At 41.0% G+C, this 27,482-nt stretch overlaps 1 protein-coding gene across 1 annotated transcript in view; it reads left to right on the top strand.

Annotated features, from left to right (window-relative positions):
- LOC134354260 (serine/threonine-protein kinase BRSK2-like) overlaps positions 1-27,482 on the top strand; it is a 1,028,846-nt gene that overhangs the window by 570,474 nt on the left and 430,890 nt on the right. The window contains 1 exon segment of the mRNA XM_063063164.1: positions 13,228-13,313. Within this exon segment, the coding sequence (XP_062919234.1) occupies positions 13,228-13,313 (86 nt within the window).

Genomic DNA, 27,482 nt, shown 5'->3' with positions numbered 1-27,482 from the left:
ACAATTACTGCACGGAAACAGGCCATCTCTGCCCTTCTAGTCCATGCTGACCACTACTCTCACCTAGTCCCACCGACCTGCACTCAGCCCATAACCATCCATTCCTTTCCTGTCCGTATACCTATCCAATTTTTCTTTAAGTAATATCGAACCTGCCTCTACCACTTCTACTGGAAGTTCATTCAACACTTACTTCAAGCTCCCCTGTCCTTCCCTGATAATTGAGTTATCGCTATATTCATGCGAGGAAAATATGCGCTGTGTGTTTAATATTAAATTCGTTAGATAAACCCTTTTAGAAACGAAATTGAGCGTATTAGCCACTTATCACCTATATTCCGGTCGTGATTAACACCCCCCCCCCACCAGAATCGCCAAAAACGATTTGTAGAAAAAATCGGCACGTACAGGCAAAGGACGCATGCGCATTGGTGCCCGCGCAAGGCTTCATGGTCATTGTAGTCTCTCAGTGTAAACAACGTATTTGGCTCTACTCTTGTCCTTTGGCAAGCCTACCCGCCCCCCCCCCCCCCCGGGTCGGCTGGTAAGCAAGAATATTGTCAATATGAAACCGGTCTGCAGTGCTAAAAAGGTTGGGGACCCCTGGTTTAGAGAGGGAAACATCGCCAACATTATGGGTCAGTGATCTTACTTTTTTGCAAAAGAGCTTAAAAGAGGGAAATTCAGACATCAAACACTTTGAGAGGAGGGGGCTTCAATCTGGTCCACTGCCTGAGGATAAAAGGCAGCAGTAGGTCAGTACAGTGAAAAAAAAAGTGTTGACCAGCGACCAGTTGACATTTGGGATTGATTAGTAGGAGAAAATTAAAGGAAGGCAGGGGCAAGTACAGTGACCATCGTCAGAGTGGACATAGCCAGAATGGTGATCTTGAGACTTTAGCTCTTCGAGGTTACATTGAACAGAGGCTTCAGTCAGAGAAAGCAAGGGACAGAAAAGCTCAAGTTTTTTCATTCTCTTCTTTATATCTGCTCAGCAAGGACAGTAGAGATGACAGGCAGGATAGTGGAATGCTTGACTTGTGGGATGTGGGAAGCCAGGGAGATCTCCAGTGTCCCTTACGACTACAACTGAGAAAAGTGCACCCAGCTGCAGCTTCTAACAAAACGCGTTAAGGAGTTGGAGTTGGAACTGGATGAACTCCAGATCATTCATAGGGCTGAGAGGGTGATAGATAAGGACATATAGAGAGGTAGTTACACCCAAGGTGCAGGACACAGGAAGCTGTGTGACAGTCAGGAAGGGCAAAGGGGTTAAGGTGCCAGTGCAGAGTACCCCAGTGGCCAACTCTCTCAACAACAGGTAAATCACTTTGGATACTGTTGGGGGAAGTTGACCTAGCACACGAAAGTCACAGTGGTCGGGTCTCTGGCACTGAGTCTGCTCTGTGACTCAGAAGGGAAAGGGGGAGACAGGGAATCCCCTGTGGTGACAGGGGATTCGTTAGTTAGGGGAATGGACAGGAAGTTCTGTTAGAGAGAATGAGATTCCCAGATGGTATGTTGCCTACTGGATGCCACGGTCTGGGATATCTCGGATCGAGTCCACAGCTTTCTTAAGTAGGAGGGTGAACAGCCAGAAGTCATGGTCCATGCAGGTACCAATGGCATGAGAAAGATGAGTGATGAGGTTCTGCATAGGGAGTTCAGGGAGTTAGGTGCTAAGTTAAAGGGCAGGGCCTCCAGGGTTGTGATCTCAGGATTACTACCCGTGCCATGTGCTGGTGAGGCCAGAACGAAAAAGATTATACAGTTTAATATGCAGCTAAGGAGTTGGTGTAGGATGGAGGGCATACGATTTTTAGATCATTGTCTCTCTTACAGGGAAGGTGGGACCTGTACAGAAGGGAGAGCTTGCACCTGAACCAGAGGGGGACTAATATCCTTGCAGGAAGGTTTGTTAATGTTAATGCTACATGGTGGAGTTTAAACTAGAGTTTTAGGGGGATGGGAACCAGAACAGCTAGCGGAGAGGTTGTGGAGGCAGATATTGGTAAAACTTCAGACAAAGTTAGGAATCAAAAGGTTGAGGATAGTGCAACTAGTGTCCTGAAATGCATATATTTCAATGCAAGAAATATCATAGGAAGAGCGGATAATGGAGCTGAAGCTGAGGTAGCTGGTAGCTACACAGAGGCAATCTATAATGAGGAGGCTGCTGATAGGACAAAATTGCAGTCAACAGGATGAATTGCACCATAAAAGGCAGACAAAATTGAAAAGGGTGAATACAGGTGTTGTATTTCAACATGCACAGTATATGGAAAAAAGTAGATGAATTGATGAATTTGCAGCACAGTTGCAGATTGGCAAGTATGATATTGTAGGCATTCTGAATCATGGCTGAAAGAAGATTATACTTTATTTTCACCAAACAATTGAAACTAGGACATACAATCATCACAGCGATACTTGATTCTGTGCTTCCCGCTCCCTGGATTACAAATCGATAGTAGATATTAAAAATTTAAATTATAAATCATAAATAGAAAATAGAAAAATGGAAAGTAAGGTAGTGCAAAAAAAAAACGAGAGGCAGGTCCGGATATTTGGAGGGTACGGCCCAGATCTGGGTCAGGATCCATTCAGCAGCCTTATCACAGATGGAAAGAAGCTGTTCCCAAATCTGGCCGTACGAGTCTTCAAGCTCCTGAGCCTTCTCCTGGAGGGAAGAGGGTGGAAAAGTGTACTGGCTGGGTGGGTCGTGTCTTTGATTATTCTGGCAGCACTGCTCTGACAAGGTGCGGTGTAAAGTGAGTCCAAGGACGGAAGATTGGTTTGTATGATGTGCTGGGCTGTGTTCATGATCTTCTGCAGCTTCTTTCGGTCTTGGACAGGACAACTTCCATACCAGATTGTGATGCACCCTAGAAGAATGCTTTCTACGGTGCATCTATAAAAATTAGTGAGGGTTTTGGGCCAAATTTCTTTAGTTTTCTCAGGAAGTAAAGGCGCTGGTGGCCCTTCTTGGCAGTGGACTCCTTGGTTGGACCAAGTCAGGTCATTTGTGATATTGACCCTGAGAAACTTAAAGCTTTTGACCTGTTTCACTTGCGCACCACCGATGTAAATTGGGTCGTGCGGTCTGCTACCCCTTCTGAAGTCAACAACCAATTCCTTCATCTTGCTGACGTTGAGGGATAGGTTATTGTCTTCGCACCATGCCACCAGCTTCTTAATTTCCTCTCCGTATTCAAACTCATCATTACCCAAAATACGGCCTACAATTGTGGTGTCATCAGCAAACTTATATATTGAGATTGATGGAAACTTGGCTACACAATCATGGGTGTACAGTGAGTACAGCAGGGGGCTGAGTACACAGCCTTGCGGGGCACCGGTGCTCAGAGTGATTGTAGAGGAGAGCTTGTCCCCTATTTTTTACAGCCTGGGTCCTGTCTGTGAGGAAGTTGAAGATCCAGCTGCAGATCTGAGTGCTAAGGCCCAGGTTCTGGAGCTTAGGAATCAGTTTATTTGGAATGATGGTATTAAAGGCAGAGCTGTAGTCAATGAAAAGGAGCCTTACGTATGCGTCTTTATTCTCCAAATGTTCTAAGGAGGAATGTAGGAAGGAAGATTATAGCTGGGAGCTTAATGTCCAAGGGATTGTATTAAAAGGACAGACAGGAAGGCAGAGGGGGCGGTGTTGCTCTGTTGGTAAAAAATGAACTCAAATCATTAGAAAGAGGTGACATAGGGTCGGAAGGTGTTGAATCATTGTGGATAGAGCTAAGGAACTGTAAGGGTAAAAAGACTCTGATGGGAGGTGTATACAGACCCCCAAATAATACTAAGGATGTGTCCTACAAATGACAATGGAAGATGGGAAATGCATGCCAAAAGGGTAATGTTACAATAGTCATGGTGGACTTCAATGTGCAGGTAGATTGGGAAAACCAGGTTGGTGCTGGATTCCAGGAGAGAGAATTTCTATAGTGTCTATGAGGTGACTTTTTAGAGCAGCTCATTGTTGACCCCACAAGGGGATCAGCTATTCTAGATTGGGTGTTGTGCAATGAACCAGGATTGATTAGATAACTTAAGGTAGAAGAAACATCAAGGGCAAGTGATCACAATATGATGGAATTCACCCTGAAATTTGAGAAGGAGAAACTAAAGTCGGATTCATCAGTATTACTGTGGATTAAAGAGAATTACAGAGGCATGAGCGAGGATTTGGCTCAAATTGATTGGAAGGGAATACTGGCAGGGATGACGACAGAGCAGCAATGGCTGGAATTTCTGGAAGCAATTCGGAAGGCACAGGATATGTACATCCCAAAGAGGAAAAAGTATTCCAAAGGAAAGATGACACAACTGTGGCTAACAAGTCAATTCAAAGCCTACATAAAAGCCAAAGAGAGTGCATATAATAGAGCAAAAATTAGTGAGAGGTTAGAGGATTGGGAAGCTTTTAAAAACCAACAGAAGCCAACTAAAGTCATTAAGAAGGTAAAGATGGAATATGAAAGTAAACTAGCCAAAAATATTAAAGAAGATACCAAAAATTTCCACTGATACATAAAGTGTAAAAGGGGGCGAGAGTGGATATTAGACTGCCGGAAAATGATGCTGGAAAGATAGTAGTGGTGGACAGGGAAATGGTGGATGAACTGAATCATTATTTTGCATCACTCTTCATGGTGAAAGACACTAGAAGTGTGGCGGAACCAGGTGTTGGGGTCATGAAGTGTATGAAGTTACTGTAAGGTCTGAGGCTAGATAAGACACCTAGACCAGATGGTGTACATTTCAGCGTTCTGAAAGAGGTGGCTGAAAAGATCGTAGAGGCATCTTTCAAGAATCACTAGATTCTGGAATGGTTCCAGAAGATTGGAAAATTGCAAATGTCACTCCACTCTTCAAGAAGGGAGAGAGGCAGAAGAAAGGAAACCATATGCCAGTTAGTCTTTTCTCAGTGATTGGAAAGATGTTGGAGTTGATTATTAAGGATGAGGTCTCAGGGTACTTGGAGGCACATGATAAAATAGGTTTCCTCAAGGGAAAATCTTCCCTGACCAAATTGTTGGAATTCTGTGAAGAAATAACACGCAGGATCGACAAAGGAGTGGCAGTTGATGTTGTCTACTTGGATTTTCAGAAGGCCTTTGACAAGATGTCACGCTGTTAAAGTTGAATCTGAATAAAACCCGGGAGACCAATTTCTTATAGTTACAACAGTTTATTGCACACCCTGCTGCAGGAGTTTGAGACCCAGTTGTCAGAGTGAAGGCACGTAAGTACTGCCACCATCCGACAAGTGGGCCCACTCTCTCCGCTTATAGCCGTATATTTATACATAGTAAGCCCAATACATTACTGTTGCAAGATGTCATTTGATCTGGTATGCCCACCAAGTCTGTTGGTGCGAAACTTAGTTACAGATAAGAGATTCCGCTAGATCAAGGCTTAATTACAGATGGATATGCTGTCCAGTCCTTATCAGTTATTCCCTTTGCTAGGCCCTGACTTAATTACAGATGGATGTTCAATCCTGTCCTTAATGGTGAGTCCTCCTCCCCTACTCAAACGAGGGTACAATGTACAATGTTATCGAACTCTCAATGTCTCTCTGCAAACCAAGGGAGAACTAGTATTAGTTTTAGCTAACTGCTGAAGACAGAGTTTACTTCAGTTCAAAAATTCCTATTCAGTCCCAATTATTCTTTCAGCCAGAGGTTACATAGGTTCAAAATGATTTTTTATATCCCCAATTCCTCAACACATGAGGCTGCTTAACAAGCTATAAGCTCATGGTATTACAGGAAAGATTCTAGCATGGATAAAGTTTTGGCTGATTGGCAGGAGGCAAAGAGTGGGAATAAAAGGAGCCTTTTCGGGTTGGCAACCAGTGACTAGTGGTGTTCCACAGGTGTCTGTGTTGGGACCAATTCTTTTTACATTATATGTCAGTGATTTGGATGATGGAGTTGATAGCTTTGTTGCAAAGTTTGCACAGGATTAAAAATGGGTGGAGGAGCAGGTAGTTTTGAGAGAGTAGAGAGGCTTCATCCATTAGTCTTGCGAGACCATGGACCTGTGCCTGGAAAGTCTTCACTTTCCAGGGCGCAGGCCTGGGCAAGATTGTATGGAAGACCAGCAGTTGCCCATGCTGCAAGTCTCCCCTCTCCACACCACCGATGTTAACCAAGGGAAGGGCAAGGGCCAATACAGCTTGGCACTGGTGTCGTCGCAGAACACTGTGTGGTTAAGTGCCTTGCTCAAGGACACAACACGCTGCCTCAGTTGGGGCTCGAACTCACGACCTTCAGGTCGCTAGTCGAATGCCTTAACCACTTGGCGACGTGAGAGTAGAGAGGCTACAGAAGGGCAAAAACAGGTTAGGAGAATGGGCAAAAAAATGGCCCAGGAACTGTATGGAATGCACATTGATAGAAGAAATGAAAGGGTTGACTATTTTCTAAATGGAGAGAAAATATAAAAAGCTGAGGTGCAAAGGGTCTTAGGAGTTTTTGTGCAGGATTCCCTAAAATGTAATTTGCAGGTTGAGTTTGTAGTGAGGAAGACAAATGCAATGTTAGCATCCATTTCAAGAGGACTAGAATATAAAAGCAAGGATGTAATGTTGAGACTTTATAAAGCATTGGTGAGGCCTCAGTTGGAGTATTGTGAGCAGTTTTGGAAAGGATGTGCTGAAACTGGAGCGTGTTCAAAGGACTTTCACAAAAAAGATTTGAGGATTGAATGGCTTGTCATATGAAGAGTGTTTGATGGTTCTGGGCCTGTATTTGCTGGAATTCAGAAGAATGAGGGGTGACCTCATTGAAACCTATTGAATGGTGAAAAGCCTTGATAGAATGGATGTGAAGAAGATGTTTCCTATGGTGAGAGAGTTTAAGACCAGAGGTTACAGCCTCAGAATAGAGGGGTGCATTTTTAGAACAGAGATGTGAAGGAATTTCTTTAGCCAGAGAGTGGTGAGTCTGTGGAATTCTTTGCCACAGGTGGCTAGGGAGGCTAAGTCTTTATGTATATTTAAGGCAGAGGTTGATGGATTCTTGACTGGTCAGGGCATGAAGGGATATCTTGAACAAGTGCTTACATTCAACTGATGGTGCTTCCATTGTGCTACTGGGCAAAGAGTTGCAGATTTGAACACAATGACAATGAAGGACAGTTATACAACTTGTGAGGAATTATTCAGTTGATAGCATTCCAGATAGGTGATAGATATAGTCTGCTACTCTTGAACATTCTTGCAGGTAGAGGAGAAAGGTTGACAAATAGTTGTAGTGCAGTTTATGGATGGCACATTCTGAAAATATATCGATGATAGAGGTATCTGAGGTAGTGGATGGGCTACTTAGTCCTGGATTGCATTTAGGTCCTTGAGTGCTATTGGAGCTGTGTTCATCCAGGTGAGTGGAGCATACTCCATTCCACTTCTGACCTAAGCATCCCTTGTTTACATCTCTTAGTTCTTGATTTCTCTGCTAAAGGAAACAATTTACACTATGAATTTCAAATAATTACTAGTAATCTAGTAATAGATGCAGAGCAGTAGATGTAGTGTCTATGGATTTCAGCAAGGCATTTGATAAGTTACCCCATTCAAGGCTTATTGAGAATGTAAGGAGGCATGGATCCATGGGGACCTTGCTTTGTGGATCCAGAACTGGCTTGCCCACAGAAGGCAAAGGGTGATTGTGGACTGGTCACATTCTGCATGGAGGTCGGTGACCAGTGGTGTGCCTCAGGGATCTGTTCTGGGACCCCTTCTCTTCATGATTTTTATAAATGTCCTGGATGAGGAAGTGGAGGGATGGGTTAGTAAATTTGCTGATGACACAAAGGTTGGGGGTGCTATAGATAGTGTGGAGGGTTGTCAGAGGTTATAGTGGGACATTGATAGGATGCAAAACTGAGCTGAGAAGTGGCAGATGGAGTTCAACCCAGATAAGTGTGAGGTGGTTCATTTTGGTATGTCAAATATGATGACAGAATGTAGTATTAATAGTAGGACTCTTGGCAGTGTGGAGGATCGGAGGGATCTTGGGTCCGAATCCATAGGACACTCAAAAGCTGCTGTACAAGTTGACTGTGTGGTTAAGAAGGCACACAGTGCATTGGCCTTCATCAACCATGGGATTGAGTTCATGAACCGAGAGGTAATGTTATAGCTGTATAGGACCCTGGTCAGACCTCACTTGGAGTACTGTGTTCAGTTCTGGTCACCTCACTACAGGAAGGATGTGGAAACTATAGAAAGGGTGCAGAGGAGATTTACAAGGATGTTGCCTGGATTGGGGAGCAATGTTTATGAGAATAGCTTGAGTGAACTTGGCCTTTTCTCCTTGGAGTGACGGAGGATGAGAGGTGACCTGATAGTGGTGTACAAGATGATGAGAGGCATTGATTGTGTGGATAGTCAGAGACTCTTTCCCAGGGCTGAAAAGGCTATCATGAAAGGGCACAGTTTTAAGGTGCTTGGAAGTAGGTGCAGAGGAGATGTCAGGGGTAAGTTTTTTACGCAGAGAGTGGTGAGTGCGTGGAATGGGCTGCTGGTTATGGTGGTGGAGGCGGATATGATAGAGTCTTTTAAGAGACTCCTGGATAGGTAATGGAGCTTAGAAAAATAAAGGGCTGTGGTTAACCTTGGGTAATTTCGAAAGTGAGCACAACATTGTGGGCCAAAGGGCCTGTATTATGTTGTAGGTTTTCTATGTTCCTATCTCTTCTTTTCCAAGGACAAGATCTCCAGCATCTCTTGTTAATATAGTCCTCACCCAAAACCACTTACCTCCAGAAACATTTTGGTAATTTATTCTGCAGACTCTGAAGTCATCCAAATGTAAGATGCAATGCAATGTTGCTCCATTTGGGATTAGACCAGTGTTTTATAAGATACAGTAATGCATGAGTCCCTCACTCAAGTTGAACTTTTTAAAACTTGGAATTTGTATGTATATTTTTTCCACCACTTCCTCAGCTTCCTCAGTCATGTTCACAAGCTGTGTGCAAACTCCCAGATTAACTTGTTCTTATAACCCTTCTGGAATTGTGCCTTCTAATTTCTATTTGGATGGCAGGGTGGAGATACGTCCCTACCAAAGGAGGTGTAAGATACTCCTTCCCTCCCCTAGCCTGCAGGTCACCCTTGGGCAATATGTAGCACCTACTTAGCCCTCTGATCAGGGTCACGTGAAACCATGGGAGCAGGTGGTGGATGTTTGTATGAGCAGCTGGTGCTGGTTATGCGACCACTGACACCAGGCAATCTCTGAAGATTATTAACAATGGCTGGAGTTACTCATCTTGTAAAGACACTGGCCAGAAGAAGACAATGGCATACCACTTCTGCAGAAAAATTTGCCAGGAACAATCATGGTCAAGACCATGAATGCCCACATCATACAACCACAACACACAGTGATGATGAGTTTATATTGCTTCTTCTTATTTTCCCATTAAAATACAACGCTTCCCACAGCTCAGCATTAAATATCACCTTCCATCTATCTGCCCTTTTCACCATCCTATTTGGATATATCTCAATAAATTGGCACCAATTCCACATGTCTCTTTTGTGTCATCTGCAGAATTTCAGTATTTGTGCCTGATATTCCTCAGTTAAAAGGCTAAAACCACATGTAACACTCACTTTGCCTAAGTGGCATGATCTCAAGGTGATAACCCCCTGCCTGGCCAAACCTTAGAACTCTCGTTTGGGTGAATGCTTTGCGATGTGTCCCCTGTTTCAAATCGGTACCCCGTAATAACAAGCCGTACACAGGGTGCGGTTAAATAACTAAGATTTTATGACTCTTACTTGAACTATGGGATTAGTTGAGAACCAAAATATAAAATAAAAAGGTGCCAAGAATAATAATTAGTCAGTTTGTGCACAAATAACTCGTTGGAGCTCACACACTATTCTCGGTCCACCATACGATTTCCTCCTAACTCCGCGGGTCCCGAGACCCCGCTTGGGGTCTGCTCCGCTAGCCAGCTCATGGCATCTCTTCATGTGCATCTTCTCTCTTCATCCCGATGGCGCGTTCTCACCAAATCCTGCGCAAACAACAGTTTTCAGACACACAAGGAAGAATAACATCTGTCCCAATTGGTTAGCAAATGAATACAAGTCCCATTATCACTAATTATAAGCCAAACATACTGCTACAGAGAACCCCTTGCATCAGCAGTTAATATTACAGAGAATCCATTTTATTATAACACTACAGAGAAGCCATTTTATTAGCCTTAGCAAGTAACATGAAAAAACCCCTTACACGCAAAAGAAGTATTTTTGGGTCTGTTTTCTTTTTATGATACTATTAATGGTGCACAAGTATTTATGTTAATTTGATTGTAAATAAAACAGAAAATGATAAAGATACTCAGCTGGTAAAGTAGAATCTGTGGAAAGAAATGCCTTATGCAGTACCCTAAAGGAAATATCTCTCAAGATTGACACAGACATATGTTTTTCTGATTCCTTTACTTGACAGATTTCCATAATGATTTACTTCCATACTTGGTTTTAGTTTGAATGTATAATACTGTGCAAAAGTCTTAGGCACATATCTATAGCAGAGTATAAGAATTTTGTAGAGTACTGCATATTACGTCTTTCCAATTAACAAATAACACTTAATACTACTAAGCTAATAGAAAGTTAAGTACTCTGTTTCTGTTTCCCAACCACCTACCTATTTTAACCAATATGCAGTACTGTACAAACGTCTTAGGCACCCTAGCTATATCTATGTATACTTGTACAGGTCAGTACCAATGAACATTGGCATTGATACCCCACCGACAGTGCCTATAAAGAGTATTCACTACCCCTTGGAAGTTTTCATGTTTTATTGTTTTACAGTATTGAATCACAATGGATTTAATTTGCCTTTTTTGACACTGATCAACAGAAAATGACTCTTTCCTGTCAAAGTTCAAACAGATCTCTACAAAGTGATCTAAATTAATTACAAATATGAAACACAAACTAATTGATTGCATAAGTATTCATCCCCTTTAATATGACACACCAGATCATCACTGGTGCAACCAGTTGGTTTTAGGATTCACATAGTTAGTGAAATGGAGATCTGTTTTTGGAGACTTGTGTGCAGTCAAGGTGTTTCAATTGATTGTAAAAATACACCTGTATCTGAAAGGTCCAACTGCTGGTGAGTCAGTATCTTTGCAAAAATTACACTATGAAGACAAAAGAACACTCCAAGCATCTCTGCAAAAAGATTATTGAAAAGCTTAAGTCAGGAGATTGATTCAAGAAAATTTCCAAGTCACTGAATATCCCTTGGAGTACTGTTAAAGTAAATCATCAAGAAAAGGAAAGAATATGGCACAGCTGTAAATCTGCCAAGAACAGGCCGTCCTCAAAACTGAGTGGCTGTGCAAGAAGGGGACTAGTGAGGGAGGTCACCAAGTGACCTATGACAGCTCTGGGGGAGTTACAAGATTCAGTGGCTGAGGGGAGAGACTGTGCATACAATAACTGTGCTTCGCCAGTCGCTGCTTTATAGGAGAGTGGCAAAGAAAAAGCCACTGTTGAAACAAACTCGCATGAAATCTTGGCTAGAGTTTGCCAGAAGGCATGTGGAAGACTCTGAAGTCTGCTGGAAGAAGGCACTATGGACTGATGAAACCAAAATTGAGATTTTTGGCCATCAGACTAAACATTATGTCTGTAATAAACCAAATACCTCATATCATCAAAACACACTATCCCTACTGTGAAGCATGGTGGTGGCTGCATCATGCTGTGGGGATGCTTCACTGCAGCGGGCCCTGGAAGGCTTGTGAAGGTAGAGAGTAAAATGAATGCAGCAAAATACAGGGAGATCCTGGAGGAAAATCTGATGCAGTCTGCAAAAGAACTGCAACTTGGGAGAAGATCTGTTTTCTAGCAAGAAAATAACCCCAAACATAAAGCCAAAGCTACACAGGCTTAAAATCACCAAAGTTAATGTCCTGGAGTGGGCAAGTCAAAGTCCAGACATTAATCCAATTGAGATTTTGTGGATGGACTTCAAAAGGACTGTTCACTCACGATTCCCATGCAATCAGACAGAGCTTGAACAGTTTTGTAAAGAAGAGTGGGGAAAAATTGCATTATTCAGATGCACAATGCTGATAGAGACCTATCCACACAGACTCAAGGCTATAATTACTGCCAAAGGTACATCTACTAAATACTGACTTGAAGGGGGTGAATACTTATGCTATCAATTATTTTGTGTTTTATATTTGTAATTAATTTAGATCACTTTGTAGAGACTCCTTGACATGAAAGAGTCTTTTTCTGCTGATCAGTATCAAAAAGAGCCAAATTAAACCCACTGTGCTTCAATGTTGTAAAACAATAAAAAATGAAAACTTCCAAGAGGGGTGAATACCTTTTATAGGCATTGCACATACTTTCTGGAACCTTTCATCTTGTGCTGACATCTTCCACAGGAAAATTTACAGGAGAGTCATTAACTAGATTGAAAAATTCAGTCTGTGTTGAAAAATAGCATCTTTGTCTCTAATTCAGTTTGCTGCTCACGCTGTTGTCACCTTTTCTTGTCCTTAATTTGTGAAGTAAGGTCATAAGTAACCAACAAATCACGCAATACACATTTAATGGATCAGTACCACTTCAGGACTATTTATGACTTGTCCACATGCATGAAAGAGTTGCAAAGATAATCCACAAGAGCTATTCAGATAGTTTCAGTCATTTTTCTATGAATTTTAACACAAACTTTTAATTGTATGCAGACCATATACATAAAGATAATATTGAGGGTCACGTATTGCCATTAAAGGTGTAGGAGGCAGTTATTTCCTTAAGATGTGGGTATTATTGAATGACTAACCACTATTTTAAGAGAAAGCATCATCAATTGGCTGGATAATGTTTGATAAAATATGAATAAAAATAATGTTAAACTGCTACACATCTCATTGTCTTGCACCCTTCCTATCAGAATGTCTTATTTTTTATTAAACCTATAAAATAAAATTTTGTAAAAATTACATGAGTTTAGTGTATGATATGGTTACGTTGCCTTTAATCAGGTGCTGATTCAGTTCTGAAATATTTCTGTCTATTGTTATATTTGTGTTATCTTTAAGAAAGACAAAAAGAGCTGGTATATAAACCTAACTCTTCATGAAAGAGCAGAAATCTTCATTATTTCATGAGGTATAATTTTATTTTTCCCTCTTTTCTTTTAGGTGGAAAGAGAGATTGCCATCCTGAAGTTAATAGAACATCCACATGTTTTAAAGCTACATGACGTCTATGAAAATAAAAAATATTTGTAGGTATATGTTTAGTATTTAATTGAATGCATGTTATGTTGGTTTGTCACTCTTGAATTACTTTGAATTGGTTTATAATAAATACACTTCGGTTCCCTTTAGTTGTAACATCTATTTTTGCAAAAATCAAAAATAGTTATTATTGAATTATAAATGAAATTTTGTCTGTTAAAATTGATTGTAGGTTGCTACGTACCTGGTTCTAAAGATCTGAGGAGCTGAATGTCTCATGTTTTGGTTTCCTCACTTAAAAGTCAGTGAGTGTATGTCCTGCTAAGCAAATTTAGAATCAACAGACTATGTAAATTATATGAGGAGATAGCCTAGTGGATTATTATCATGCTTTCACATCCAAAGCTAGGCTTAAACTGCACTTTAGATGTAAGTAACTGTGTTCAGGTGGCATCCTTTAGCGTTCTGTTATCAATTCACATCACAAAATTGTTCGTAATTTCACTACATTAGCATTCTCACTTTGGTAGCCTGGGGAAAAGTACACACTCTTTTTCGAACAAATACTTTTTCGGGTTTAATTCCTTTATCTGTTTTAGATGTTTTAGTGCCGGAAGAGGGTCTCAAAACAAAATGAACGAATTTACTACCAGTTCCTGCCATTACAATCTCAGTTTAACTTTCGATCCACATCCTTGTGTATCGATGAATTGCGTATGCAGTATAAAGATACATAAAGCAAACCGCACAGAACTAATACAGAACTAATACGGTAGTGACAATTCTGAAGGAACTCAATACAAACAACATTAGAATCCCACCAACCCTGTACCTTATACATAGCAGTGAAAATGTAAGCAAATACATCTCATCTAAGACGTCTTCTGCTTTTTAGTACACACGTGCTGAACTTCCAAACAGAGACTAAACATTCACGTTACGCGGTTACATTCACAATCGGTCATGATACAATAAAGTTAGACAAAAGGTACACTTTGACACAGCTTTTACAAGATTTTGCCTGGTAGTTATATTACAGGAAGACTGACCTACTTGGCCGGTAAGGAACTTTGCACAAGCCACGCTGTCCAGCGCCAATGTCTTCACTCGTGAAAATCTAAAGCATCCACACGTAAAACATGTCAAATTACTGATATTCTTGATTCACCAACAAGTATAAACGAATTCACATGGATATTGTCAATTAACACTCACCTTTCCTCACCATGCCCAGTATCTCTGGGAGGAACTTAATCGTTCTTCTGCAGAAAACAAAAATGGTCTCCCCACTATCCCGCACGTGTGTAATGACATCACCATCTCCACTTAAAGGCACAGACAACTATTCTAGCATTACCCGGATGGATGCCTAAGTACACTTTTAGCGATAATGAATATGATTCGACGGTCACCCGGTTACATCATGTAGAGAATTTTGTCGGATGACTAGTCTTTGAAGTGGAAACCAAGGATGAAGTAGAGTGCTTCTTGCATACTTTACCTGGTATTTCAATTAAACTATACTGAGGGGCAAGCTCTGAGTACAAATACTACTATGGGTCCCTTCCTGAGTTTGAGAAAGGAAAATTCAGAAAACAAAAATCTAAGTAAATATCTCCTTATGCTTCTGGCACATAGTGCGGGTTTATTTTTGCTTTAGTTTACGTGTGGGTTTACCGTTGGCGCCAAGGTAGCAGAGCGATTAGAGCAACATGGTTACAGTTTGGCTAGTTCCAGAGTTTGCAGTTCAATTCTGAGGAGTTTGTACATTCTCCCCATGAACTGTGTGGGTTTGCTCCAGCTACCCCAGTTTCCACCCACAGTCCAAAGACATACCAGTTAGCAGATGATGTGGTCATTGTAAGCTGTCCCGTGATTGGACAGCTGCCTTGTGTTAAATAGATGGGTTGCTGGGAAGTGTGGCTCATTGGGCCGGAAGGGTCTGTTCTGTCTGTATCTCCAAAAAAAATTAAATAAAAGAACAGTTTTGAACCTATTTGCAAGCAACCATCAAGGTTGGAGAATTGTTTCCTCCGTGCAGCTGAACACATGATGATACTACTAAGAGTCAGAATTATACAGCATTGAATCAGGCCTTTTGACCCACGAAGACCATGGGAACATCACATCTCATTCTATCCTTCCCACACTATCATAAACTTCAACCCCCACCAAGATTCACCTACACACTACTTAAAACAGTTATTTAACCTTGCAACTCACAGATATTCGGATACGGGAAGAATAGGAACACCTGGAAAAAAGCATGAGGTCAGAAGAAAAGTGGGTAAGCTCCATACAGGGAGCACCTGTGGTCAGGACTGAGCAACCCCACTGCTCCCCCCCCCCACCCCGCAGTCCCTAGAGACGCTCTGGCACCATCATTATGTTACCATCATAGCTTTAAACAGGCTACTATTTCCAACCTATTCTTGTGTCCTATAAATAGAAACATGTTACCATGTCAAAAGGAAGAGGGGATTTAAAGATGATGTGGTCATAGGCATCCATATTGTTTCTAAAATACTGTGCTGTTATTGGGTGCTGATGTATTTTGAGCCTATTGCTTTAGCCAACCAAAAATGTATCAGGACGGAAAAATGGAAAAACACTTGTAGAGGTAGATGTAGTTTTTTATGTTTTGATGCAGTCCCCACTGTGAAACAAGAGAGTAAGGTGTCAGGCAGCACACACAAACTGCTGAGTTCCTCCAGCATTTTGTGTGCTTTGCTTGGATTTCCAGCATCTGCATATTTTCTCGAGTAAGGAGTCAGATTTGAGACATTGATCTATCACACTCTGATCTCCTGGCTTACTCCCTTGAGGTGTGTCAAGTGGAAAAGGTTTCCTCGTGTATACTTCACCCTGGGTTCGACAGTTTTTGCAGAGGCCTATACCTGTCGATCATATACTTGAACTTCAAGTGCATTCCATGTTTGGAGAAGGAAGAAAAATTGAAAAGAAAATAATTCTGTCCTTCCAAAGAAGAAAAATCACCCAGGTGGAACAGTCTACTTCCTGTTTCCTGGCCAAGGAAGGAGGGCAAACAAAAGACACAGAACTATATGCCAGTTAGTTAGCAAGATGCAAAGGCCAAAAATCAAAGAAAATATTGCTAATTGTTTCAGAAAGCTTCATGTAATCAAACCAAATCAATATAGTGTCAGGATTAACAGATCATATTTGACAAATATACTTTAATTCATTGAAGATGTGGCAAGCAGAGGAGATGAGAAGAATCTGTAGATTTGGAGTCTTTGGTCTTAAAAAAAGACATTTGCAAGGTGCCATAGAAAACACTTGGTGCATAAGAGTTTATGGTTTTGATGGAAGTATGTTATCATGGATTGAAAATTGGTTATCATACAGAAAGCAATGTTACAATAATTTTATTAGACAATTTATAAGGGGTATTGGCAAAGTACCACATGTTAGCTGTCAGTTATTTAAAGTTTATATACAAGGGGAGGGAACAGAATGTAAGGTATACAAGTTCACCAGGGTGGTGATATTTGGTGGAAGGGCAGGTGATGGAGAAAGTGAGATTGCAATGGCCTATTGATAGATTGAGTGGGCAAAATCTAGGCAAATGGAATTTAACGTGGGAAAGTCTGAGACCATGCACTCAGTGAGAGGAATTAAATATAGATGTTAGCAGGCATATGCAGCAAGGTATTAATAGGGCTAATAGCACAATGGCCTGAATTGCAAAGTGGTTGGAGTTCAGAAATAGGAGAGCTTTGTTACAATTGTTTGAAGTGTAGGTAAAGCCATACCTGCAATACTGTGCACAGTTTTGGTCTCTCTTCCTAAGAAAGTATATAGGGTCATTAGAGGTAGTCCATTCTTTCCTGTTTTCATTTTAGGGTGAAACTTGACATGGACATTTGTAACAAAGAATGTGTTAGTGAGTTGGCCGTGCATTCTTTGCATCAGTGCATTTTTTCTCGATTGGAAATAAATTACTAGTGGTATTAGATTGACTAATGATCTAGGCAGCATCTGAGTAAAGAGAAACTGATGATTAATGTTTCTGGTCTGAGAACCTTTGCAGTCCTGTTTCACTTTCCACCAGCTGTTGCCTGACCTATAGTATTCCCAGCATTTCTTTTTCCAAATTTCACCCTATTTTTCTGAGATTAGAAATATGATTTTAAGACGCTGTGTCTCTAAACAGAGCTCAGATTTCTTTTGATTTGTCTTGGCAGGACACATCAGTGAAGCACTTACCAGTGCATGGAACGGCACTGAAGTGTGCAGTACAACAAAGGAATCCAGGAATACGTATCAGGGAGTGTGCCTTGAATTATGTATCTCTATTCGCGTTCAGGTAGACAGGGTCATCAAGAAAGCTTTTGGCACCTTAGCCTTCATCGATCAGAGCACTGACTACAGGAGTTGGGATGTTATGTTGACATTGTATGCAACATTATTGAAGCCAAATTTGGAATATTATGTGTAGTTTCAGTCACCCACCAGCAGGAAAGATAAGACCATAAAATATAGGAGCAGAATTGGACCATTCAGCCCATCAATTCTGCTCCACCACTTGATTATGGCTGATTTATTTTCCCTCTCAACATCATTCTTCTGCCATCTACCTTTGGCATCCTTACTAAACTAGAACCTATTAACGTCCACTTTAAATATATCCAATGATTTGGTCTCCACCGCAATGAATTCCACAGATTCACCGCTTCTAGCTAGAGGCATGACCATACATTTCCCTCCACCAAATTCCATCTGCTGTTTCTTTGCTCATTCTCCTGATGTGTCCAAGTCCTTCTCCAAACTCCAGGTTTCCTCAACATCACCTGCCCCTCTATATATTTGTACATCCACAAATTTGATCACAGAGCTATCAGTACCGTCATCCAAGTCATGAACATACAACATGAAAAATAGTGGATCCAACATCGACCTGTGCGGAGAACCACTCGTCACTGGCAGCCAATCAGAAAAGGTCCCTTTTATTCCCACTCTTTGCCTTTGCCAGTTAGCCAATATTCTGTCCATGTTACTATCTTTAATATCAATCAGGTATCATAAGGTATCGAGATACCAGTAAGAATTATTAGAATATAAAATATCTAGATATTGATAAGACTGAATGAGAGAAGAGAAAATTTACAGTGATGCTGGGACTGGAGGACCTGAGTTATAAGGAAAGGTTCAATAGATTAGGATTTTATTCCCTGGGGAACAAGGAAGATGTTATAGCGGTATACAAAATTATGAGGGATGTAGATAGAATAAATATATGCAGGCTTTTTCCCCTGAGGTTGGGTGAGACCAGAACTAGAGCTCATAAATTTACAAAGTAGATTAAAGGGGGGATGCAGGTTCAATTGCAATGCCTAAGGGAAGTTTGGATATGTACATCGATAAGCCAGGTAAGGTGGAGCCAGGTCCCTGTGTGGGTAGATGGGGCTAGGCAGAAAACAGATTGGCATGGACTAGATGGGCTGAATGGCCTGTTTCTAATGCTCTCTGACTCTCACAGTTACAGATCTAAACTAATTAAACCAAATGAACAAACCTCAGACTTCTTTATTTGATTCTTCACTAATAATGTAAGCTCAAGGTAGCATGCCATTTATAGTTGTGTTTATCAGCCATTAACAGTCAGCATCAGTGCTTTGTGTATTCGTAGTAAATCAGTCCTCAGCTGCCAGGAAGCCCTAACACTTTAAAACTTCAGTGAGACATAAAAAGACATCAAGATTGCCAGGCACAGGTCATAACCCAGACCATGGAGAAGCTCCAAAAATCCCTTAAAAAGAACTTACTATTATACTGTTCAGGGTCTAACTTATTTCCATACACGTGAATACAACTCTACACAAGGTAAGATCCCTGATATGTGATTTCCACATGATTTCCAGTAAATCCTGCCAGACAGACCTACCGAATTAGAGCCTAAAGTACAGGTTGGGTTAGCCAGATTGTCAACGTTTTCAACCATTTTATAGCTATTCAGGGAGTGTGCACAGCAGCTCACTGATGTCTTCACAGACATCTTCAACATTTCACTCATCCAGACCGTTGTCCCCATGTGCTTCATATCAGTCGCCGTCATCCCTGAAGAACTGGGGAGGGTTTAAACTAATTTGGCAGGAGAATGGGAACTGGAGTGATGGAGCAGTTTGTATACAAGTCGATGAAGTGTGTAGTGAGACTGTGAGAAAGGACAGACTAATAATAGGGCAAAATTGCAGTCAGTGGGAAGAACTCACATGTAACAAGGGACCAAAGCCAAAAAGAGTGATGAATACAGGAGTGAAAGTTATATTTAAATTCATGCAGTTTACAGAATAAGGTAGACGATCTTGTTCTGCAGTTAGAGATTGGCAGGTATGACGTACTGGGCATCCTGAGCCATGGCTGAAAGTTCACAGTTGGGAGCTTTTCGTCCAAGGATACACATTGTATTGAGAGGACAGGCAGGGAGGCAGAGTGGGAGGGATGGCTCTGTTGGAAAATCTGAAATCAAAGCCTCAGAAATAGGATGTAAAATCCTTGAGGGTAGAGATAAGAAACTGCAAGGATAAAAAGACCCTGATGGAATTATATACAGACGCCCAACCAGTGGCCAGGATGCGGGATTACAAATTTCAACAGGAAATAGAAAGCACATGTAACTCTCGGTTCAGCTAGCAGCTTAATATAGGGGATGATAGCCCCCAGCCCAGCCAAACTTAAGAAACCTTGTTTGGGTGGATGCTGTGGGATGTGTCCCTGTTACAAATCAGTACCACAAAATAACAAACAGTACACAATATGCGATTAAACAATTCAGTTGTGTAATTCTTAATTTGACTATATGGTTAGTAAAGAAAACAAAAAAAAAAGAAAAAGGGCCCGTTCTCTTGAAACGAAGTCTAATGTGCAAATGTTGGAGCTCACTGATAAGGCCGTTTAGCCACCATCGACCTCCTCTGATCGTCACTGACCTTTGGACCCTCGCTCCAAACCCATTCCGTCTGGCAGTCTACGTACTCTTTCCATTTGCGTCTTCTCTCCTCATCTCTCCCTGACAAAAGACCGCAAAAATCTCTCTTCCAGACTCACAAGAAAGAATGACATTTCTCTCATTGGATAGCTCCATGTTCCAAAGCCCTGTTATCCTCCGGCGGGAGGAGAAGATGGCGGCGCGATGCAGCTCGCAGCAGCCACTCCGGTGGTGATGTCTGTTGTTTGTCAAGTAGGGTTTCGTGCACAATCCTGAATTGATGGAGACGGATGTGAGAGCACGGAGGAACATCTGGTGAAACTTTTGAAATGCCTGCTTCGCTGCTGCTGCTGTTACTGTGTGGTCCAGAATCTCCGGAGGAGAAGGCCCCGAGTCCTCGGCTTTGCTTGTTGCTCGGCGGCCGGGGCGGGATCGAAGCGCTTGGCAGAGGATGGTGCTCGGAGAGGCTGTGTCGGAGGGGCTGGTCAGAGGCTCGAAGTTTTTGGATGGACTCAGAGTCCGCTGCGGTCAGGTGCTTCCAATGGTGCTGCACTGGCAAGTTGGCGGCGCTTGGAGGTTCATGGCAGGGAGAGTTTCTCCCTTCTACTGTCTGCGTGAGATGATGAGTCTATCGGGACTTTAGGACTTTTTTTTGATCTGTCTGCTCTTTATCAAATTATGGTATTGCTTTGCACTGTTGTAACTATATATTATAATTCTGTGGTTTTGTCAGTTTTAGACTTGGTTTGTCCTGTGTTTTCTCGTGATATCATTCTGCAGGAACGTTGTATCATTTTTTAATGCATGCACTTCTAAATGACAATAGACGAGGACTGAGTGTCCTCATAATCTAATCTAATTTAATCTAATCTAATCTCTGGTCATAACCCAAACATTGCTGCTACAGAGAAACCAATACAGTGGCAGTGAAACATTAAAGAGAGGCCATTACATTAGCAGTGAAACCTTACAGCACGTTCCAGACATGTAATGTTGCACTGGTGATGGTAGATATCAATATGCAGCTAGATTGGGAAAATCAGGTTAGTGCTGGATTCCAAGAGAGAGAATTTGTAGAATGCTGATGAGATGGCTTTTTACAGTCGCTTGTAGTTGACCCCACTGGGGAAAAGACGATCTGGATTGGGTGCTTAAGGTAAAGAAACCTTAGGTGGCAGGGGTCATATTGTGATATAATTCGTGCTACAGTTTGGGAGGAAGAAGATAGTGAGATATATCAGTATTACAGTGGAGTAAAGGGAACTACAGACACATGAGAGGGGAGCGAGCTAAAGTTGATTGGAAGGGGACACTAGCTGGGTTAACAGCAGAACAGCAATAGCTGGAGTTTCTGGGAGGTGACTAGGAAGGAGCAGGATAGATATATTCCAAGGATGAAGAAGTACTCCAAAGGGAGTATGAGGCAACTGTGGTTGACAAAGGCAGTCAAAGACAGTATAAAATCAAAAGAGAGGGCTTATAACATAGTAAAAATTATTGGGAAGTTAGAGGATTGGGAGGATTTTAAAAACCAACAGAATGCAACTAGAGATCCATAAGGAGGAAAGAGGTAAAGTATGAAGGTAGGCTAGCCAATAATATAAAAGCGGATACCTGAAGCTTTTTCAGATATGTAAAGAGTAAAAGATAGGTAAGAGTATATATTTGACCACTGAAAATAACACTGGAGAGACAGAAATGGGGGAACAAATAAATTGTGGATGAACTGAATAATTATTTTCTCTGTGGAAGACGAAAGCAGTATGTCAGAAATTGGGCAGTTATCAGGGGGCAGAAGTGAGTGTATTTGTATTACTAAGGAGGAGGTGCTTGGGAAGGTGAACGATCTGAAGGTAGTTAAGTCACCTGCAACAGATGGACTAGACCCCATGGTTCTTAAAGAGGTAGCTGAAGAGATTGTGGAGGCATTATTAATGATCTTTCCAGAATCACTAGATTCTGGAGTGCTTCCGAAGGACTGGAAAATTGCAAATGTTACTCCACTCTTTAAGAAGGGAGGAAGGAAGAAGAAAGGAAAGTATAGACCAATTAGCCCAACTTCAGTGGATGGGAAGATGTTGGAGTCGATTATTAAGGATGAAGTTTTAGGGTACTGGGATGCGTCTAGTAAAGTAGGCCAAAGTAAACATAGTTTCCTTAAGAGGAAATCTTACCTGACGAATCTCCTGGAATTCTTTGAGGAAATAACAGACAGAATAGACAAAGGAGCATCAGTGGATGTTGTTTATTTGGATTTTCAGGAGGTCTTTGACAAAGTGTTGCACGTGAGGCTGCTTAATAAGATAAGAGTCCATGGTATAACAGGAGAGATACTAACATGGATAGAAGATTGGCTGACTGGCAGGAGGCAAAGAGTAGTGACTGGTGGTGTTCGGCAGGGGTCAGTGTTGGGATGGCTTCTTTTCTTGGTATATGTCAACAATTCAGATGATGGAATTGATGGCTTTGTGGCCAAGTTTGTAGACAATAGATGAAGGGGCAGGTAGAGCTAAGGAAGCAGAGAGTTTGCAGAAGTACTTGGACAGATTGGGAGAATAGGCAACAAAGTCACAAATGGAATATAGTGTAGGGAAGTGTATGGTCATGCACTTGGGTAGAAGGAATAAAGGTGTAGATTATTTTCTAAAGTGGGAGAAAATTCAAAAATCAGAGTTGCAAAGACTTGTGAGTCCTTGTACAGGATTCTCTAAAGTTTAACTTGCAGGTTGAGACAGTGTGAAGGAAGGCGAGTGCAATGTTAGCATTCATTTTGAGAGGACTAGAATATAAGAGCAAGGAGGTGATGTTTAGGCTTTCTAAGGCATTGGTAAGACCACACATGGAGTATTGTGAACAGGGTCAGGCCCTTTATCTAAGAATAGATGCGCTGGTATTGGAGAGGGTCTAGAGGAGGTTCACAACAATGAATCTGGGAATGAAAGGGTTAATGTATGAGGAGTGTTTGATGGCTCTGGATCAGTGTTCATTGGAATTTAGAAGAATGGGGGAGGGGATCATTCCTATTGAATATTGAAAGGCCTAGACAGAGTGGATGTGGAAAGGGTATTTCCTATACTGGGTGAGCCTAGACAAAAGGATGAGGACAAATGTCCTTAGTCAGACAGGGATGAATCTGTGTTGCCACTGAGAGCTCTGGAGGACAAGTCATTGAGTATGTTTGAAGTGGAGGTTGACTGGTGCTTGGTTAGTCAGGGTGTCAGTGGTTACAGGAAGAAGGCAAGAGGATGTGGTTGAGAGGGATAATAAATCAGCAGTGATAGAATAGTGGCTCGATGGGCCGAGTGTCCTAATACCACTCCTATATCTTATGGTCTAAATGACTTTCACTCAGTGGATCTGATGCCAATCATCGTGAAGCTGTTTGAGTGGCTGGTAATGGCATGTATCAAACTCTATTCCTGTCACTTTGAACACTCACCAAAATGCTGATAGACAGATCTGCTCTATGACAGATGTCATAGCATCTGTTATGCACCTGGCCCTGACACACCTAGAAAGCAACGACACATGTCAGAATATTGTTTCTGCATTTCAGTTCGGCATTAAACACCATCGTCCCACAGCCCATGGTGAACAAACTTTTACTCCTCGGTCTGAGAACACCACTGTTCAGCTGGGTGTTGGACTTCCAAATGAAGAGACCTCAGATAGTCAGGATGCACAACCGCTCCTCCCTTCCCATCCTCCTCAACATCTGTGCCCCTCCCCTTAGGGCTGTGTGCTGGACCCATTGCTGTACACTCTGCTCACACTTGACTCCACGGCTAAAAAACTGAGTAATCACATTGTCAAGTTCGCTGATGACACGGGAGTAGTGGGGGGTCATCACCAGCAACGATGAGACAGCCTACAGAGAGGAGGTGGAAGAGCTCAAGGCCTGATGCCAGGCAAATAACCTCTTCCCTCAATGTCAACAAGGCAAAGGAGATGGTTATCAACTTCAGGAGAACTCGCACCACTCACACCCCTCTGTATATCGACGACGCAGCAGAGCATATTCAAACACCTGGTAGTGCACATCTTGTACAATCTCTCATGGTCCCAGAATACATTCCGCACCATCAGGACAGCTGGCCAATTTCTTTGCTTTCTAAGGAGGCTGAAGGGAGCTGGACGGTGCACATATATACTCACGTCATTCTACAGATGCGAGGTAGAGAGCATCCTAAAATGCTGCATCACTGCATGGTATGGAAATTGCTCTGCAGCAGACAGGAACGCTCTGCAGCAAGGAGTCAAAACTGCCCATTGCATTACTGGCATCAGCCTGCAAGCCATCAAGGACATATATATAGAAAGGTGCTGGAAAAGGGTCAGAAGTGTCATGAAGGATCCCAGTCACCCTGGTCATGGACTGTTTGTCCCACTCCCATCAGGGAGGAAGCTACATAGTATCCACATCAAGACTACCAGAATCAAAAACAGATACTTTGACCAAGCAGTAAGGTTAATCGATATCTCCACCTACTAACCCAGACCTCCACATCCCCAATTGCCACTACTTTATCTTTTCGTGTCAGACATCTTATGTACAGACAGTCATGCGTCAGGCGCCACTTTATGGACAAACAGTCAATCTATTTGTATAAATTACCTAAAGGATTTATATTTATTATGTTTTTTTATTATTGTGTTCTTTATCTTATTGTGATTTCTTTCTTTTGTTCTGCATAGATCCTGAGTAACAATTATTTCATTTTTCTTTACACTTGTGTACTGGAAATGACATTAAACAATCTTGACCTTGAACAGTGTAATCACTAATTCTGTTTCATTATACCACACCGTTTCTGACTGATCCATAGACAACCAGTTAAAATGAGGTTTCTCCCCACTGGGGAATTCTTAAGCAGAGGGATTTCGCCAAGGTACTGAATATTAGCTCTTGTTTGGAATAACACAGGAAGCTTTAAACAAAATCTATCAATTATTTTTGTCTGTGTAAAACAAGTACATAGGAATGCACTGATTTCACAACATGAAGTTTCTATGGCATATACAACTTTATAATAAAAAAAATACATTTTATTGTACTTACCTGCCTTCCTCCCTTGTTCCACTCACCCCTTTTATCCATAGATAAAATGTTATCTTGAACGTTGATAAATTTTCTGACTTGATTACTAATCATGATCATGACTTCAATAGTATTACAACCTTCAATGTAAAGCGCACCTTCTTTTCTGAACCTTTTTCAATAAATTATGCATGTATGGCCCTTTGTTCCTGACCCTTTGACAATTAGAAACACACTATTTCTATCTACCCTGTCCTATTTTTTCCCAGTTTCAAAAGCTTCAATTTTATCATGCATCAATATCTTGTTCAAGCAGAGAAATAGCCAATTACTCACACTTTCTTTATATTCTTATTTCCTTCAGACCAGATTCTCAACTAAGGCCTTATTAACGGATCTTCGTTATGGGTTCAGCACTGGTTCTTCACTTTTACATTTTACATGTGTTATAGATAACACTAGCAATTCTATCAGCTGTTAGAAATCCTGTCAATCTTTGATTTTCATGGATTCTATATCCACAAGTCCCAAAGCACAAGATCTACTTCAACTTGGCTCATAACCATAGTTTTTTTTTTCCAAAGTGCATCATCTCACATTTAATGATACTGTTTCATCACTCACTTTTTTGGCCATTATACCTTCTTTTCCTTACCTCTTTGTTATATTTTCTGAAAAATTATTTTCACATAATATCCTTTCCTAGAGTGACATCTAAAAAGTTTATTAACAAACAACAAATGGAAGTGGCCCAAGTGAGACACTTCTGTCCACTGATAATCAATCTGGAAAAAAAATGATCCTTCACTCCAACCTTATTTTCTCTCTTCTATCTACATTTCTCTATCTAGTTTATTTTCCTCTTCTTAATTCTATATATTTAAATATTTTGTACTAACTTCCTGTATGATACTTGAATCTTGCTGGTAATTTCCTTTTTGAATTCTGCTGTTTGTCAAAAATCACTCATTTGGGTCTATGCAGTATCTATCCTGTGATGCAGTTTTTTCATTCTTGTTGCTGTGAATGTTAAGCTCAATATGTCAATTAGGTTAATCTCTCATTTTAAAACGTAGTATTATTTTGACTAGCCTCCAGTTCTTAGGCAATATACTTTGTTCCTGCAAAAGCTTTCATAATTATGGGTATTTATTACTTTATATACTCTCTATGCTGGCTATTGACAAAGTGTGCCCAAAAATTTAGAATCCTTCATACATTGAAGTCATAGAAATTAAATTTCAATGTTATTGTTAACTTAGAAACATTCATGTAAATTTTAGTATTAAATATGTAAAATCTAATTAACATTTTCAATTCGTTTTCAATTCTGCATGTTGCAGAACTTAATATTAAACATTGCACTATTTCTCATTCAATAAAATATTTACGAGGATGTGAAAAATAAGTTTATTTTATAAGTTAATTCTGCATGCTTCTGCTAATAAATGGAGTAATTATATTAAATGTTTTTATTTAAGAAGCAGCCCAAACAGTTATCGTTCTGGCTGAGGTGAAGAGACATTTCTAATGATGGTGTTAGTGCTTGACTGACTACTGGTAGCATACAAAACTTGCTTTAATTTTGATTACAGTTACATGAGCCATGTGGTGTAATTTCATAAAATATTCCTGTAGTTTATCATTAATGAGAACAATCACCAAGTAAAACATGTACGTATATAGTAACACGCAAAATGCTGCAGGAACTCAGTGGGCTGGGCAGCATCTATGGAAAAGAGTAAACAGTCGACATTTCAGGCTGAGACCCTCCTTCAGGACTAGAAAGGAAGGGGAGAAGTCAGGGTAAGAAGGTGGGGGGGGGACAGGGGAGAAAGAACTACAAGATAAATACGTGATTGATTAGTTAATAACAAAAATAAGCAAAAAAAAACTATCTATCTTAAATCTTATGAAGTATAGTTCTTTGGACAATGAGTAATTGAAGAAAACATGCAAAATAGTTTTCTCTTCCTTTATTCAACCATATACATTTTGCTGTTGTTTTGTAGGTCAAATCAATAGTGTTGAAACATTTATTAATGTCATGATGTTCAGTGTATTTTATATTTAATGCAGTGTTCCTTTCTTTGTCTATTATGACATCCATTTAAGAAATTCAGTGGGTTATTTTTACTCAGCAAGTTCTATTTTGTAATCCAAGGCAGCAAATGAATCAATGTTGGCTTGGACATTATAGCACTCTGTGTCACCTCAGATAAAATG

The sequence above is a fragment of the Mobula hypostoma genome, chromosome 11 (genome assembly GCF_963921235.1).
Source record: "Mobula hypostoma chromosome 11, sMobHyp1.1, whole genome shotgun sequence".
In the NCBI taxonomy this organism is placed as follows: Eukaryota; Metazoa; Chordata; class Chondrichthyes; order Myliobatiformes; family Myliobatidae; genus Mobula; species Mobula hypostoma.
The sequence above is the reverse complement of the archived record's forward strand: the minus strand, read 5'-3'. Positions and strand labels throughout refer to the sequence as shown.